Source organism: Triplophysa dalaica, chromosome 10, assembly GCF_015846415.1.
Source record: "Triplophysa dalaica isolate WHDGS20190420 chromosome 10, ASM1584641v1, whole genome shotgun sequence".
In the NCBI taxonomy this organism is placed as follows: domain Eukaryota; kingdom Metazoa; phylum Chordata; class Actinopteri; order Cypriniformes; family Nemacheilidae; genus Triplophysa; species Triplophysa dalaica.
Genome location: NC_079551.1, coordinates 14,331,702 through 14,347,113, shown reverse-complemented (window position 1 = coordinate 14,347,113; position 15,412 = coordinate 14,331,702). Strand labels below are relative to the sequence as shown.

At 46.2% G+C, this 15,412-nt stretch overlaps 1 protein-coding gene across 4 annotated transcripts in view; it reads left to right on the top strand.

Moving 5' to 3' along the window:
* LOC130430159 (NACHT, LRR and PYD domains-containing protein 3-like) overlaps nucleotides 1-14,992 on the top strand; it is a 39,543-nt gene extending 24,551 nt beyond the window's left edge. The window contains exons 6-12 of one of the 4 annotated variants that reach the window (XM_056759146.1): nucleotides 7,238-7,408; nucleotides 12,255-12,425; nucleotides 12,495-12,659; nucleotides 12,751-12,797; nucleotides 12,903-12,980; nucleotides 13,924-14,099; nucleotides 14,686-14,992. In XM_056759146.1, coding sequence (XP_056615124.1) covers nucleotides 7,238-7,408; nucleotides 12,255-12,425; nucleotides 12,495-12,659; nucleotides 12,751-12,797; nucleotides 12,903-12,980; nucleotides 13,924-14,099; nucleotides 14,686-14,742 — 865 coding nt within the window. In that variant the 3' untranslated portion in view covers nucleotides 14,743-14,992. Of the gene's footprint in view, nucleotides 1-7,237; nucleotides 7,409-12,254; nucleotides 12,426-12,494; nucleotides 12,660-12,750; nucleotides 12,798-12,902; nucleotides 13,654-13,923; nucleotides 14,100-14,685 lie in introns of those variants that run through there. The other 3 variants (XM_056759144.1, XM_056759145.1, XM_056759147.1) reach the window with 3 other exon arrangements.
* Nucleotides 14,993-15,412: the final 420 nt, after the last annotated feature.

The window sequence follows — 15,412 nt, the reverse complement described above, 5'->3', positions numbered from 1 at the left end:
CTGACCTTATGCTTACAATATACAGTGGGGCAAAAAGGATTTAGTAAGCCACCAATTGTGCAAGTTCTCCCACTTAAAAAGATGAGAGAGGCCTGTAATTTTCATCATATGTAAACCTCAACTATGAGAGATAAAATAAAAAAAATCCAGAAAATCACATTGTAGGATTTTTAAAGAACAAATTGGTAAATTCCTGAAAAAAAGGTATTTGGTCACCTACAAACAAGCAAGATTTCTGGCTCACAGACCTGTAACTTCTTCTTTAAGAGGCTCCTCTGTCCTCCACATGTTACCTGTATTAATCTGTTTGAACTCGTTATCACTATAAAAGACACCTGTCCACAACCTCAAACAGTCAAACTCCACTATGGCCCAGCCTGCAGAACAAAATTGTAGACCTGCACCAGACTGGGAAGACTGAATCTGCAAAAGTTAAGCAGCTTGGTGTGAAGAAATCAACTGTGGGAGCAATTATTAGAAAATGGAAGACATACAATACCTCCATGCAAGATCTCACTCTGTGGGATCAAAATGATCACAAGAAATGTAAGCTTCAGCGCAAGTTCTGCCAGAAAGACTCAATCTCATGTCACTTACTACGTATAGACCAATAACCAATCATCACCTAACACTCGGAGTATATAAGATCGCCACTTCGCCCTTTGTTTGCGATCGCAGTTGAAGCAGCCGATATTCACGCGCTCCGGCCAGTCGTAATCAAGGAAGGTACAGAGGATAATGATGACTACTCGGCTTTTTGCTCATCATGCCAGGATTGCTCGACTCCGACCTTTTCAGCTCACAAAGGACTTGCTTCTCCAGAACGTCTGTGTTGTTTAATGCATTCCGTCACTCAACTCTCATATAGTGGTGGCAGGCGTTTTGTTCAACAGCCATATTGGAAAGTCTCAAACGCTTCATCCAGCATTTAAACTCCTAGATGCTTTCATGTTAAAGGTTTGGAAGTACTTTAATATGAACAACTTCTATGCAGCGCTTGTTCCTTAAAGTTACCACCAATTTCGAACTGATTTAAGCGTTCAAGACCCGACCACCGATGGGGCTTTAGCGCATCGTTACATCGGAACCGCTGAGCAGCGCAGGGAATGTAAACTTGTTCCATAACTGTCCCTTGCGTGTTTTTACCTACTAAGATACCGGGAAGAGATAAGGTACTTTCTTTTACTGTTTTCCCTTGCTGGCGAATCTTCAGCAATGGTCAGCGTGACGATCGTGACAACTGATACCAGTTTACAAACTCTTTTCAGATATGTCATAGCGGTTAGCATTCATCATGTCATGTTGTTCAATCGGAGGAAATCGGTCATACTTCCCAGCCATTTAACTGCGGAGATTGTTTATGACGGCAGATTTGTGGCAAGATATGGGGACTGTTTATTTCAATTTAGTCTCCGTCAGGCCTCGCTTTACGTTACAACGTGGGGCTGGTCAGTGCTATGAATTCCGTGGTTTTCCTTGAATTCATGGTCGCGGAGTGTGCAATCATACATATTCTTGAAGAGGTCATATGACACACCTTAAACTAATTTCATAGTTTGTTTTAGATTTAACGCAATATGTTGCAAGATTTAAGTTAAATAACGCTGTATTTTAATAACTCTGCAACTGTATCGCACCTGTTAGAATTCGCAGCATGGCAAGGGTGATTCGAAATCATTCAAGAGCTGACACACCTCTTTTTATATGATAGACAAGATCATGATCCCTGTGATCCCAGTTTAATCGGATTGAGGATCCCTTCAAGACGGTCAGATCGCACACCCCTTCGTCCTTATCAACTCAACATTTTATCGAGGCAGGAACGAAACTTTCTATTTTGAAGTTTAATTGGGGATGTTCAAATCTGTACTGACATTTGCTTTCTCATCCGTGCCTTTCATAGAAGTCTACATTGTCCATACTGTTTTGTTCTAAAGATTTTCATAGCTTTCTGTGAACATGATTCAATCTTCTTTCCTCAAACAAGACAAATTCCAAACCAGGCCTTGATCCCTTAGCGAAGAAGAATTTCAAGAGTGGATTACAAACCATCGAAAGGGCATCTATACATTAAAGGCTGCTGGTTACACTTCCATACAAGCATTATGATGTTTTTACACAATTTAGTGCATCTATACACTCTGAACCTAAAGCCTAAGTACTTCATGACTGGACTTCAGCTGCGGATTTAATGGGACTTCTCGCCGTAAATCCCGATGGAATCATTTCATACATATGTCAAATGCACTTGAGTTTTGGTAGGGTTTCATGACTATCAAGTGTTCCCTTTCTGTCGGTCTCTCGACGTTGTGTCGAGAACGACAGATGGGGTTCGCCCTTGAGAACAAATCAAATCTGACTACTATAGAAAAGGCCAATGAAATTTGGCAAATGAAATTTGCATGCCGGTCTCCGCCCCCGGATGTCCGGTATAAAAGGAAGCCAGCGTGCAGCATTCATTCTTCAGGCTGCACCTTTGTTCTTCAGAGCCTTCGCTCATGACTACAAACAAAACGCATTCAATGAACTCTTCTTCTACATTGCCGGATCTACGACGTAGAGCAGCGGATCGTCCCTACCTGCAGCGACCTTCCCCTGGGCGTCTCGCCGGTTCCGGAGGTGTGAGAGTTTTTTGTTAAAAAGGCCCTTTTCAGGACTGAGCAATCTCCATCACGGCATGTCCCGCTGTTCTCTTGGGTGCGGCACCCGCATCGAGGAGGGGGATGGACACGATCGCTGCATTAGGTGTCTGGGCGTCCAGCACGCTGAAGCATCGTTTGTTGACACATCTTGCCCACACTGCGGTTAGATTGTCATTCAGAAGTTGCAGTCACGGGTGGCTGTCTTCCTACAGGAACCAGCCACCACTTCGTCTGCTACTCGGGCCGTGACATAGGTGGCTACGGCCCCAAAGTGCGCCAGTATTTGCAGGATTAGTGATGTCGGGACCTTTGCGAATGTAAACCCGCCAGCCAAGTGCTCACGGGCCGATCGCACCCCGATTCGCTCTTCTGAACGTTCCCCAACCGGCGGTGGCATACCGGATCCTCAGGCAAGCACTCGGAAACGATGTGTGACATAGATGAGATGTCGCTCGCAGCATCGGAGGGAGACTTGCATCCGACTCTGACAAATCCGAGCTCCACCCTCAGCGGTCGAGCTCAGGAGGAAGCAGAAGTGATGTCAACCGTGCTAACCGTGCCATTTTTTTCCCGGAGGTGCATGAGGAGCTGTGTAAAACTTGGAGCACTCCCCTTATGGCCCGCTCCAGTTAAACCAGCTCCGGCTTCCTTACTTCCCTCGATGGTTGGGCATCCAAAGGCTACGTCGAGATCCCCCAGGTGGAACGTGCGGCTGCACCAGTGCCGCAGACGGCTACTACCTGGGGGAATCAGCCACGCCTACCATCCAAAGTGTGTAGGACTTCAGCATCACTGGTGTCAAAAGCTTGCGCTGCTGCGGGCGAGGCTGCCTCCTCTCTCTACGCCATGGCCATCCTGCATCCTGGCGAAACAGGCAATCGAGTCCATTCCTCAAGCCAAGATGTTCAGTGGGTTTTACAGCCCGTTCTTCATCGTTCCCAAAAATGACGGAGGGTTGCACCCCATTCTAGATCTGCGTGCCCTGTACAAGCACCTTCACAAGCTGCCGTTCAGGATGCTCACGCAGAGGCGCATCCTGACATCTATCAGGTGTCAGGATTGGTTTGTGGCAATCGGCCTGAATGACGCTTACTTTCATGTCTCGATCATGAAAGGTGTGCGGGTACTAAACTATCCCGACGACTGGCTTATCTTGCCACAATCGCGAGATCTGTTGTGTACACAGAGGGAGCTGGTGCTCCCGCATCTAGATCGATTGGGATTTCAGGTCAACCGAGAAAAGAGCAAACGCTCCCCAGTGCAGAGCATCCTCTTTCTCGGTATGGAACTAAACTCTGTCACCATGACGGCGCAGCTGTCCGCAGCACGCGCCCAGTCAGTGTTGAACTGCCTGGAACATTTCAGGCAGTCGGCGGTCCCCCTGAAACAATTTCAGAGGCTCCTGGGACCCATGGCATCCTCCGCAGGGGTAATACCTCTCGGATTGATGCACATGAGATCGCTTCAACACTGGCTACAGAGTCGAATTCTGAGGACAGCGTAGCACACCGGCAGCAGGTGCATGGTGATGATGCCCTTCTGCCGACGCACTCTAACCCCTTGGTCTTCCATGACCTTTCTCCGAGCGGGGGTTCTCCTCGGGCAGGTTAAGAGGCACGTTGTGGTGAAGACGGACGCCTCACTGCAGGGGTGGGGGGCAGTGGGCACGCAGTAGCGGGATATCAATTGCCTAGAGTTGTGGGCTGTGCTACTTGCGCTGAGAAGGCTACGGCCTCTAGTGCAGGGCCAGCATGTGCCGGTCCGCCTGGACAGCATGACACCCGTAGCGTACATCAATGGCCAGGTTGGCGTACGCTCACGGCAGCTAACACGACTTGCCCTCCTGTGGAGTCAGCAGGTGCAGTCCAGCCCATTTGGGTGCTGTTCGGACAGCCACAGGTAAACCTGTATACCTCTCACAACACCACCCATTGTCCGCTTTGGTACTCCCTGTCCGAGGCCCCCCTCAGCATGGATGCCCTTGCGCACAGCTGACCGCAGGATGGGCAGAAACACACCTCCCCCCCAGGAGCCTGTTGCACAGACACTTTGCAAAGTCAGGGAAGAGGAACACCAAGTGTTATAGGTTACACCGCACTGGTCTAACCGCACTTGGCTTCAGAGTTGATGCTCTGGACAGCGACTCCCCCTGAACCATTCCCCTGACAGAGGACCTGCTCTCTTAGGGGAAGGACACGTTCTGGCATCCCAGATCAGACCTCTGGAACACCCTTGTCTGGTCTCTAGACGGGACGAGAAGATCCTGAGTTGGCTACTCCCCCTTTACGGCAGAGACCATCACCTAGGCTAGGGCCCCATCTACTAGGTGGTTACACGCATCAAGACAGCGCCTCTTCTCGTCTTGGTGTCTCTTTCAACGAGAAAGACCCACTGAGGTGCTCGATCAGGATTGTGTTGTCCTTCTTACGAGACTGGAGACTAACATCTCCTCTCCACACTGAAAGTGTATGTAGTCACTATCGCCACTCATCACGACTCAGTTGATTGAAAGTTTCTAGGGCAACACGACCTGGTCACCAGGTTCCTCAGGGGCGCAAGAGTTCGCCTCATCTCCACTCCATACCCTCTTGGGACCCTAACGTGGCCCCCCAAGAGCCCCTCGGAGATTCCGATCTTCCTAACCTGACGAGTAAGACGGCCCTCCTGTTGGCACTCGCTTCCTTCAAGAGGGTAGGGGAACTCCAAGCATTCTCTGCATTCCATGGATTGCCTTAAATTAGGCCCTGGCATCTCTCACGTTATCTTGAGACCAAGGCCCGGATACGTGCCCAAAGTTCCCACTTCTCCCTTCCGGGACCAAGTGGTGGACTTGCAGGCGCTCCCCATCGGGGAGGAAGACCCAACCCCATCAGTGTTGTGTCCTGGACCGCACGCAGAGCTTTAGTATCTCTGACCAGCTTCTTGTTTATGTTGGAGGACAGCAGAAGGGGAAGGCTGTCTCCAAGCAGAGGCTGGCGCACTGGGTCGTGGATGCCGTTATGACGGTATTCCGATCTCAGAATCTCACATGCCCACTGGCAGTGAGGGCTTACTCCACACGGGGTATAGCCACCTCCTGGGCACTGGCCAGAAGCGCCTCTCTAGCAGACATCTGTAGAGCTGCGGGTTGGGCCACGACCAAATACCTTTGCAAGGGTTAACAACCTTGGCGTAAACCCGGTGTCAGCCCACGTCCTGCGTGGCGACATGTCGATTCCTCGATTCAAGGTTGTGGCCTATCGAGGCTTCCATCAACACATCGTGGACTATCAAGGCTTTGGTAATGTTAGGGTCTATCGAGGCTCCCGTCTTCAAGTTGTAGCCTACCGAGGCTTCTTTCAATGTTGTGGCCGGCCGAGGCCTTGTCTCAATGTGTGGCCTGTCGAGGCCACGGGGCTGTTACGGTCTATCAAGGCCCAGTCTCCTTGTTGGGGAATTTCTTCCTTTAAATCTTTGGGGGTAGGGCCGGCTCCAGAGGTAAAGTCCTCTACAATCTTAGGGGTTGGCTACGCCCCTGCCTTCATTATCAGGCAGGAAGTGCAGAAATTCTTGACCCTCCGGATACAAGCTATGGACGTGGCCTATACCTAAGAACTATATAATTTGGCCACATTCGCACCTTGTAGCTGATCAGTTGTCAAATAAATGTTATTTATTAAAGTTTATTGTCAAGTATCCTCATTTCTTGTGTCTTTCTGGTAGAAATGTAAGCTTTAGCGCAAGTTCTGCCGGGAAGACTCAATTTCACGTCACTTACTACGTATAGACCAATAACCAATCATCACCTAACATTCGGAGTATATAAGATCGGCACTTACCTTTTTTTTGCGTTTGCAGTTGAAGCAGCTGATATTCTTTGAAAATCTTTGGAGGGAGTTAAAAGTCTGTGTTGCCCAGCGACAGCCCCAAAACATCACTGCTCCTAGAGGAGATCTGCATGAAGGAATGGGCCAAAAAACGAGCGAAAGTGTGTGAAAACCTTGTGAAGACTTACAGAAAACATTTGACCTCTGTCATTGCCTACAAAGGGTATATAACAAAGTATTGAGAATTTTGTTATTGACCAAATACTTATTTTCCACAATAATTTGCAAAACATTTTTTTATATATATTATTTATATTATAAACCACTTTATGTTGCACTACATATATCACACTTTATTTTATGCTTTGACAATTTGAATGTACATTTTGTCATGTCAATAAAGCACACTTACATTGACAAATAGAGTGTTGAGCAGTTTTGAGAGCAGAGAGAGAATTGTGTGCGTGCTCGTCACAGCCCTGTTCTTGTGGACTGCTTTTTTTTGCTTGTGGAGCAGAAATGCGCTCCTGTGAGGGTTCGTTTCCGCTCGTGGAACTTTTCTGCACGCACGCGGTTTTCATGCATGCGAGTTTTGGATCTGAATAAATGCCATAAATGTTACATGTTACAAGTCTAACACAATTAGTAAAAGTCATTTGAGAAAAACTGATAAAATTGGTTGTAACAAATGAGAGTATTTTCTATTAGTTTGTCCATAGTATAATTGTTTCAGTGTGGAGTTTGTGTTATTAAAACTGCTTTTGTTTCATTTTTTTTGGTTGTGTTTAGATTGTCGTTGTGTAATCTGACTGCTGAGTGTTGTGAAAGTTTGTCTTCATGTCTACAATCATGGACTTCTCTGAGAGAGCTTGACCTGAGTAACAATGATCTGAAGGATTCAGGAGTGAAGCTGATCTCTGATGCTCTCAAGACTCACAACTGTCAACTACACACACTGAGGTCAGACACTTTACAAACATCATTAAGCCATTAATGACATTAAAGCTGATTTATTACAATTAATTGTAAAAAAAAATGTTGAAAAAATTGAAGCATTCAGGAAGAGACAGAGAAATATTGGAAACAGAGCAAAATATTGTCATCATAAAGAGAGATTTGACGTGAGGTATTGACACAAATAATGGCTTGTATAGTTGATGACGGCTTCAGCCAATGACTCGACTGACAGAATGAATAGGAAAGGCCATAGAGGACGACCTTGACGGGTATCACGACCAAGAGCGAAACATGACCACACTGAAGAGCCAGTAAGAATGTGAGCTATAGAGTGTTTCAACCATTCTGATAAATCTTCTCAATGAGTGCTGAGACTTTATCCCAGATGACAGAAATGATTTCAGTGGGATTCCCTCACTGTCTGGATCTTTGTTCTGTGGCATCAAGTCCAGGACCAGTTTCACTTCATCAAGGGACTCCCGTCAGCTGGCTCTAACCATTTTTTTTTACTTCACGCGAACTCTTGTTCATTACATTTTACTTCATAATTGCAACCACATGTGTTGTATTCATTGTTGCAAAACTTGTTCTGTATTGTTCTGTTCGTTTGTTATCGTGATCAAAACCATTGATCTGAAGCTCAATGCTGATGCTGTCATGTAAATATTTCTCTAATCAGCAAGAAATATAACAATTTCTGATCAACCCATATCAATTGCATGCTTAAAATAACATACCGGTTAAAGCCCCACCCATCTCAAGACAACTCGACCCAATTTCTTGGTTAAATCCCGCCCACTTCCGGGTTAGGCCCCGCCCAGTCCGAGTACAGATACGGACTTGCGGTTGGCCGTCGAGGCCGTGTTTCTGTGAGGGTGCGGAAAGTGAACCCATACCCTTGGTGGGCGGTGGTTCCAAGGTACCCAGATGTGGAAGTGAGAAGAATGGACCCTGTTTCGCCCCCTAGACGCTCCCAACGGGAGACACGAGGACAACCCCCTGAGAGGTTTGGAGATTGGGATTCAGGTCCCCCGGTCTAGGGACTAGACCGAAATGGTGGGGGAGGATGTCACAAGGTGATAGAGAAGGAAGAACTATTAGCCCGGGAAATGTTTCCGGATGGGGCCAGTTATAGTGAGACCGGGGGCCGGTTCCGGGTTATCCCCCGTGTTTATTGTCCGGACGCAGCTCCTAAATGGAAAGACGAGCATCAGCTGTGCGAGAGGAGGAAAGTTAGCAGTGATTGGGACACGTATCCATGATGTGGATTATAAAAAGGGCATTCTGGTGTGAAGAGAGAGGGGGTACGGTGCGGGAAAGATTAACGTTTAAGGAAGGATTAACGTTAACAAGGATTTTGTTCTCGGCGCCTCTGGGAACTGGATGGATGGATCTATGAAGTGAAAGCGCTAAGGATTGAAGAGTGGCTGAGCATCCACATCATCTATGCAGCAGATACCCCTTGCAGCATTGGATATTCAGACCTATTAATGGGAGAGGACGCTGGCTGGGACCTTGAATGGGAGCCTTATCCACTGTGAGTTTTGGTGTGGACTGCAGTGCTTAGTGTGAAGTGAACACGTGTGACTCTTTGAAGTAATTTACTGCGTGCACAAGTGAGGGTGTGTTATTCTGCTTCCACCCGTTGGCCCAGTGGGCAGAGCTTTTCTTACCAGATTCTGTTCCATTGTCTGCCGCTGTCTGTTCTGAAGGGAAGCGGCCGTGAGTAGATCTCTTACTACAGTCTGTCCCGTTGTATGCTGCTGCCTGTTCTGAAGGAAAACTGATGGAAGCCGCTGTGAGAGTCCCTTACCACCTTCAGTTCCATTGTTTACCGCTGTCTGCCCTGAAGGGAAGCCGCTGTGAGTAGATCTCTTAATACAGTCTGCCCCATTGTATGCCGCTGCCTGTTCTGAAGGAAAGCTGCTGGAAGCCGCTGTGAGAAAGTCTACTTGCCAGTTCCGTCCGAAGAGGAACGATTGGGCCGACCCTCCGTTCTGTTACCCGCTGGGTTGTGACTATTTCACCAAGAGCTCCCACCACTGCTGGACAGGGGAGAACAGAGTTGGAACTCTTCCACTACGTGTTATAGCCATTAATATTTTAATTAAATAAAACTGAACTTTTACTACTTACCTTATTGTCCGTCTGTGGTGTCTCTGGGTAACTCCTCGGGGTGGTACATTCAATAGGGGCTTGTCTCGGCCTGTGACATTGACACCAAGGAACTTGAAACTGTTGACTCGCTCCACTGGTGCCCCATTGATGGTGATAGGACTGTGTTCTCTGTCTCTCCTCCTAAAGTCCACCACCAGCTCCTTGGTCTTACTGACGTTAAGAGAGGTTGTGTTCATCTCACCAACGTGACAGAGTGTGCACCTCTTCTCTGTAGGCTGTTTCATCAGCGTCAGTGATCAGACCTACCACCTTCGTGTCGTCTGCAAACTTTATGATGATGTTGGTGCTGTGTGTTGCCACACAATCGTGTGTGTACAGAGAGTACAGGAGTGGGCTGAGAACACATCCTTGTGGCGCTCCAGTGTTTAGGGTCAGTGATGTTGCCAATTCTGACTACCTGTCGTCTGTTAGACAGGAAGTCCAGGATCCAGCTGCACAACAGGCTGTTTAAGCCCAGCCCGGAGTTTCCCATCTAGCTTTGAGGGCACAATGGTGTTGAATGCAGAGCTGTATTCTATAAACAGCATTCCCACATATATGTTCCTTTTTTCCAGGTGGGAGAGAGCAATGTGTAGTGTATGTGCAATGGCATCGTCAGTGGAGCGGTTGTTGCGGTATGCAAACTGTAGTGGGTCCAGTGAGTGAGGCAGAACAGAGCAGATGAAATCTTTCAATAGCCTCTCAAGTCATTTGCTGATGACGGGGGTCAGAGCAACAGGTCGCCAGTTATTTAAGCAAGTAATTTTGGGTTGCTTTGGTACAGGAACAATAGTAGACGTTTTGAAGCATGTGGGTACGATGGACAGAGAAAGGGAAAGATTGAAAATGTCTGTGAAGTCTCTAGCTAGTTGGTATGCACACGCTCTGATGACTAGACCCGCGATGCCGTCTGGGCCCACGGCTTTGCGGATATTCACCCGTCGGTAGGATCGGGTTACATCCGCTACAGAGACAGTAAGCCACGTAGCCACTGTTGCCTTGATCGCGGGGGTTCTTACTGCACTGGCGGTGTTATTTTCCTCGAAACGAGCTTAAAAGATGCTTAACTCGTCCGGGAGTGAGACAGTGGTGTTCACGGCAGAGTTTTTATTACCTTTAAGCCTGTGATGACGTACAGTTCTTGCCACATACTTCTCGAATCAGTAGTGTTAAACTGATCCTCGATCTTGTGCTTAAGCTGCTTTGATAGTTTTGCGGAGGGCATAGCTGGTTTGCTTGTACTCATCTGCATTTCCTGAATTAAAAGCAGAGGTTTGTGCATTAAGTGCCACGCGCACATCGCTGTTTAACCATGGTTTCTGGTTCAGGAAAATCTGGGTTGTTTTGGTCGGCACAACATCCTCTATGCACTTCCTGATGAAACACAAGACACTGTCTTCGTAAGCCTCAATGTCGTCATCAGAGGCAGACCGGAACATCTCCCAGTCCACGTGATCAAAACAGTCTTGAAGGATAGGGTCTGATTGGTCTGACCAGCACTGGATCGTCTTAAGGGCGGGTGCTTCCTGTTTTAGTTTCTGCCCGTAAGTCGGCAGGAGAAGGATGGAAAAGTGGTCAGATTTACCATATGGTGGGTGGGGGAGAGATTTGTAACCATCATTGAATGGAGAGTAGCAATGGTCCAGCACTTGTTCCCCTCGTGTGTTGACACTGATATGATGGTGGTATTTCGGTGTTTCAGATTTGAGGATGGCTTTGTTTAAGTCTCCAGTAACAATGAACGCTGCCTCAGGGTGCGCGATTTCTTGGTTGCTTATACTCCCGTAGAGTTCTTGGAGAGCCCGGTCTGTGTTGGCTTGTGTGAGGATATACACAGCTGTGTTAATGACCACTGTGAATTCCCTCGGAAGCCAGAATGGTCGACACAAAAGCATGAGAAATTCCAGATCATGGGAGCAGAAAGACTTGATGACATGTACGTTCCTTTGATTGCACCATGATTTGTTGATCAAAAAACATACACAACCTCCTCTACTTTTCCCCGAGAGGTCTTTCGTTCGGTCCCGCTCCATGCACGGAGAACCCTGCGAATTCGATGGCCGAATCTGGAATTCCCGCCGTTAGCCAGGTTTCAGTAAGGCAGATAATGCAGCAGTCCCTCGTCTCCCAGTGAAAAGTGATCCATGCACTTATTTCGCAAAGTTTGATATCTAGAGACTGCACGTTTGCCATTAAAATACAAGGTAGTGGGGGTCGGTTTACTTGCAGTCTGAGTCTGGTGAGAATGCCGGCTCTTCTTCCCCTTTTCCGTCGCCGTTTCCGGGGTCGGGCTATCCAGTTTGTAAACAGTGGGTCAGCGTTGAAGTGTTTAAAGTTTGGTTTTCAATATGCTACTTCAGAACCAATGTTCAAAAGTGTTTGTCTGTCGTAGACAAAAAGGCAAAGAGTATCCAGTATAAATAACATAAGGAAGGTCGACAAAACAAACAAAAAACAACAAAGTTGGATCGGAGCTCGAGACGCAGCAGCCATACTCACCGCCATATTGAATCTTGAATCTGTGATACTGATTGGTTGCCTGAGTGAAATGAGCACACCCCCTTGTCTCCAAGTGGTCTTACTGCTTAAGTTATTCAACATAAGAGATTTATAATGCCTTATATATACACAAGATGTTCTGTACAAACTGACATTTGTGACTTTTGTGTCATTGTGTTTTGGTTGTGTTTAGATTGTCGTTGTGTAATCTGACTGCTGAGTGTTGTGAAAGTTTGTCTTCATGTCTACAATCATCATCGTCTCTGAGAGAGCTGGACCTGAGTAACAATGATCTGAAGGATTCAGGAGTGAAGCTGATCTCTGATGCTCTCAAGACTCACAACTGTCAACTTCACACACTGAGGTGTTTCTCTCTACACACTGATCTCACAAAAGAAAAGTGAAGATTGTGTTGACATGTGTGTGTTTGTAGGTTGTCAGGTTGTATGGTGACAGATGAAGGTTGTTGTTCTTTGGCTTCAGCTCTGAGTTCACAGTCGTCACACCTGAGAGAGCTGGATCTGAGCTACAATCACCCACAACACACAACACTTCAGCTGCTCTCTCACACACTCAATGATCCAAACTACACAATCAAGTATGACACACAACACACACATGATTCACACACACCAGACCAATGTCACATCATGTTTCTGTCTTTTATGTGTGTGTGTGTTTTTGTGTAGTGTGAGTCATGGAGGAGAGAGAAGAATTACAGCAGGACTACACAAGTGTAAGTCTACACAAACGCACACAAACACACCTTAAACACAGACCCAGCTGACACACAGATTAATTTAGTGATTGTTGTGTTATAAATGTGTCTTCTTGTGTTCAGATGTCTGTGATCTCACACTGGATCTAAGCACAACACACTCTGGACTCATAGTGTCTGAAGAGAACAAAAGGATCACAGGTGTGGAAGAGCGTCAGTCGTATTCTGATCATCCAGACAGATTTGATGTGTATCCTCAGGTGTTGTGTAGAGAGAGTCTGACTGGACGCTGTTACTGGGAGACTGAATGGAGCGGATCATGTGTTGTTATATCAGTGTCATATAAAAGCATCAACAGGAAAAGAGACGGTTATGACAGTGTGTTTAGACGGAATGTAAAAGCATGGAGTCTGGGGTGCTCTGATAACAGATTCACTGCAGTTCATAATAATAATAAAACACACATTAGTGTCTCTCCAGGTGTGTGTAAGAGAGCAGGTGTGTATGTGGACCAGTCGGCCGGCACTCTGTCCTTCTACAGTGTCTCTGACACACACACACTCACACACTTACACACATACTACACAGCATTCACTGAGCCTCTCTGTGCTGGATTTAGACTGTTTTATAACTCCTCAGTGTGTCTGTGTGACATAAACAGCCTCTATAGAGCCTCCTGTTAAACACAAGAGAGACACACACATAACCACATGAGTTATTACACAAATACTGTCAAATCTTTCTCTTCTGCTTTCTGTCATCTGGACATTATGATCTGTGTGTGTTTGTCTGAAAATGAGCAAAGAAATCACAATAACTGTCAATAATGAGTAAATATATAGATCATAACAGACATTAAACTGTATTTACATTATTTATATGTTTGTGTGTCAATATGTGTCACGTCAGACTCTTAGTCACTAGTTTGTTTCCATCAGAGACAGAAGTCCTTGTGTGAGTGGTGGAAGATTTTCTTTGTAGTTTTCATCAGGATGTAAATATGAGGCATGAGAAACATTAATCATCTAATATAAATACTCATCATAGTTTTATTTTTATCATATGAACAGTTGAGTTGTGAAAATCACAAATCTACATCAGTTGGTGGTCTGACTTGACTAAGACCACCCAAATCTATTCGCAGGTAAGCTGGGTGTACTTGTAAATCTCATTGTATCATCGACTGTTCCAGAACTGTACGATCAGAATACTCAAGTGTGTGCAGCTCCTGTGAGAGATCAAGACCGGCTGTGGACCAAAGCTTTTGTTAAAACCATGACAACTTCACCAGGACAGTCTGACGCTTCAGATTCACAGCCTGTAATTATATTGTCATTGTCAAAGACTTTGTTACAGACTAACACGAGTTGAGTGCAAATGCAGACACACGCTCAACGTGAGAAAAGACAACATAAGTCCTAATAATCAGTAATAATCTTCCAACTAGAGGCAACAAATGTGGTGTTTATAATGTCTTATAATTTAGTATTTATTTTGGGTTTATTGTCTTTGTTGAGTGGTGACGAGACGTGGCGTAACACTGGTTGATCAAGAAGTTCCTACTAGGTCAAGAAAATACGATTTTAAAATTCTTTTAATTACTTACAAAGCTTCAAATGGTTTAGCCCCTACTTACTTAACTGTGCTTTTATCACATAACAAACCATCACGATCTACGATCTCAAACCTCAGGACTTTTGATAACACCTAGAATAACTAAATCCACTAAAGGGGGTTGAGCTTTCTCATACGTAGCACCTAAACTCTGGAATAGCCTTCCTGATATTATTCAAGGGTCAGTCACACTCTCCTTATTTAAATCTAGATTAAAGACACATCTTTTCAGCCAAGCTTTCACTTAATGCATAGTTAATGAACAGCAGCTATGCTAATTATTCTCCCTCAGCCTTCGCCTCGGGATGCCCATCACGAGATAGGAAGAAATTCTGCCAGGTCCAGATGATCGACATATGCCCATCCCCACCTAGAGATTATGCCAGCAACAACTGCAGACTGATTTACCATCCCAGATCCATCTAAGGCAATTCCACCACCACCTAAAAGAAATACGACCATCGGACCATCCCAGCTCAGACCACTACATCCCCAACCAAGAACAAAGATGGACTACTTGTCACATTAATGCTGACGTTACACTTGGTATTTAATGCTAAACTTACATCACGTGTCAGCAGTTTGAAGTTTTAGCTGCATTCAGTGGCCCTGATTTAAGGTTGTTGGGTGGGTGTTTGTTTGTGGGGAGTGGGGGGGGGGGCTCGTTGGTTGTGGGGATTCATTTCCTGGGTCTGGTTTGGCCTTGTTTTGTGGTCGATGTCGGACAACAGAGGAATAAAGTTACAGCATGCTATTACTATTTTTCCTGGTTGTTCCTCTGTTTTCTGGTGTCGATCATAGAGTGGGACCGGGTTGAACCTGCATGGTTTTCGGTGAGAGGGACTTTCTGGGATGTATTTGGTGCGCTCTCCCTCTTCCTCATGGATATTTGCTCGGTGGCTTTTGGTCGGTGTCACTGAGTACAGCTATGACACGTCAGAGGGGATCTGGCCCTCCCGGCTGAGCCTGGTATCTCCAGAGGTTTTTTTTCTCCACTAATCAATTATTGGAGTTTGGAT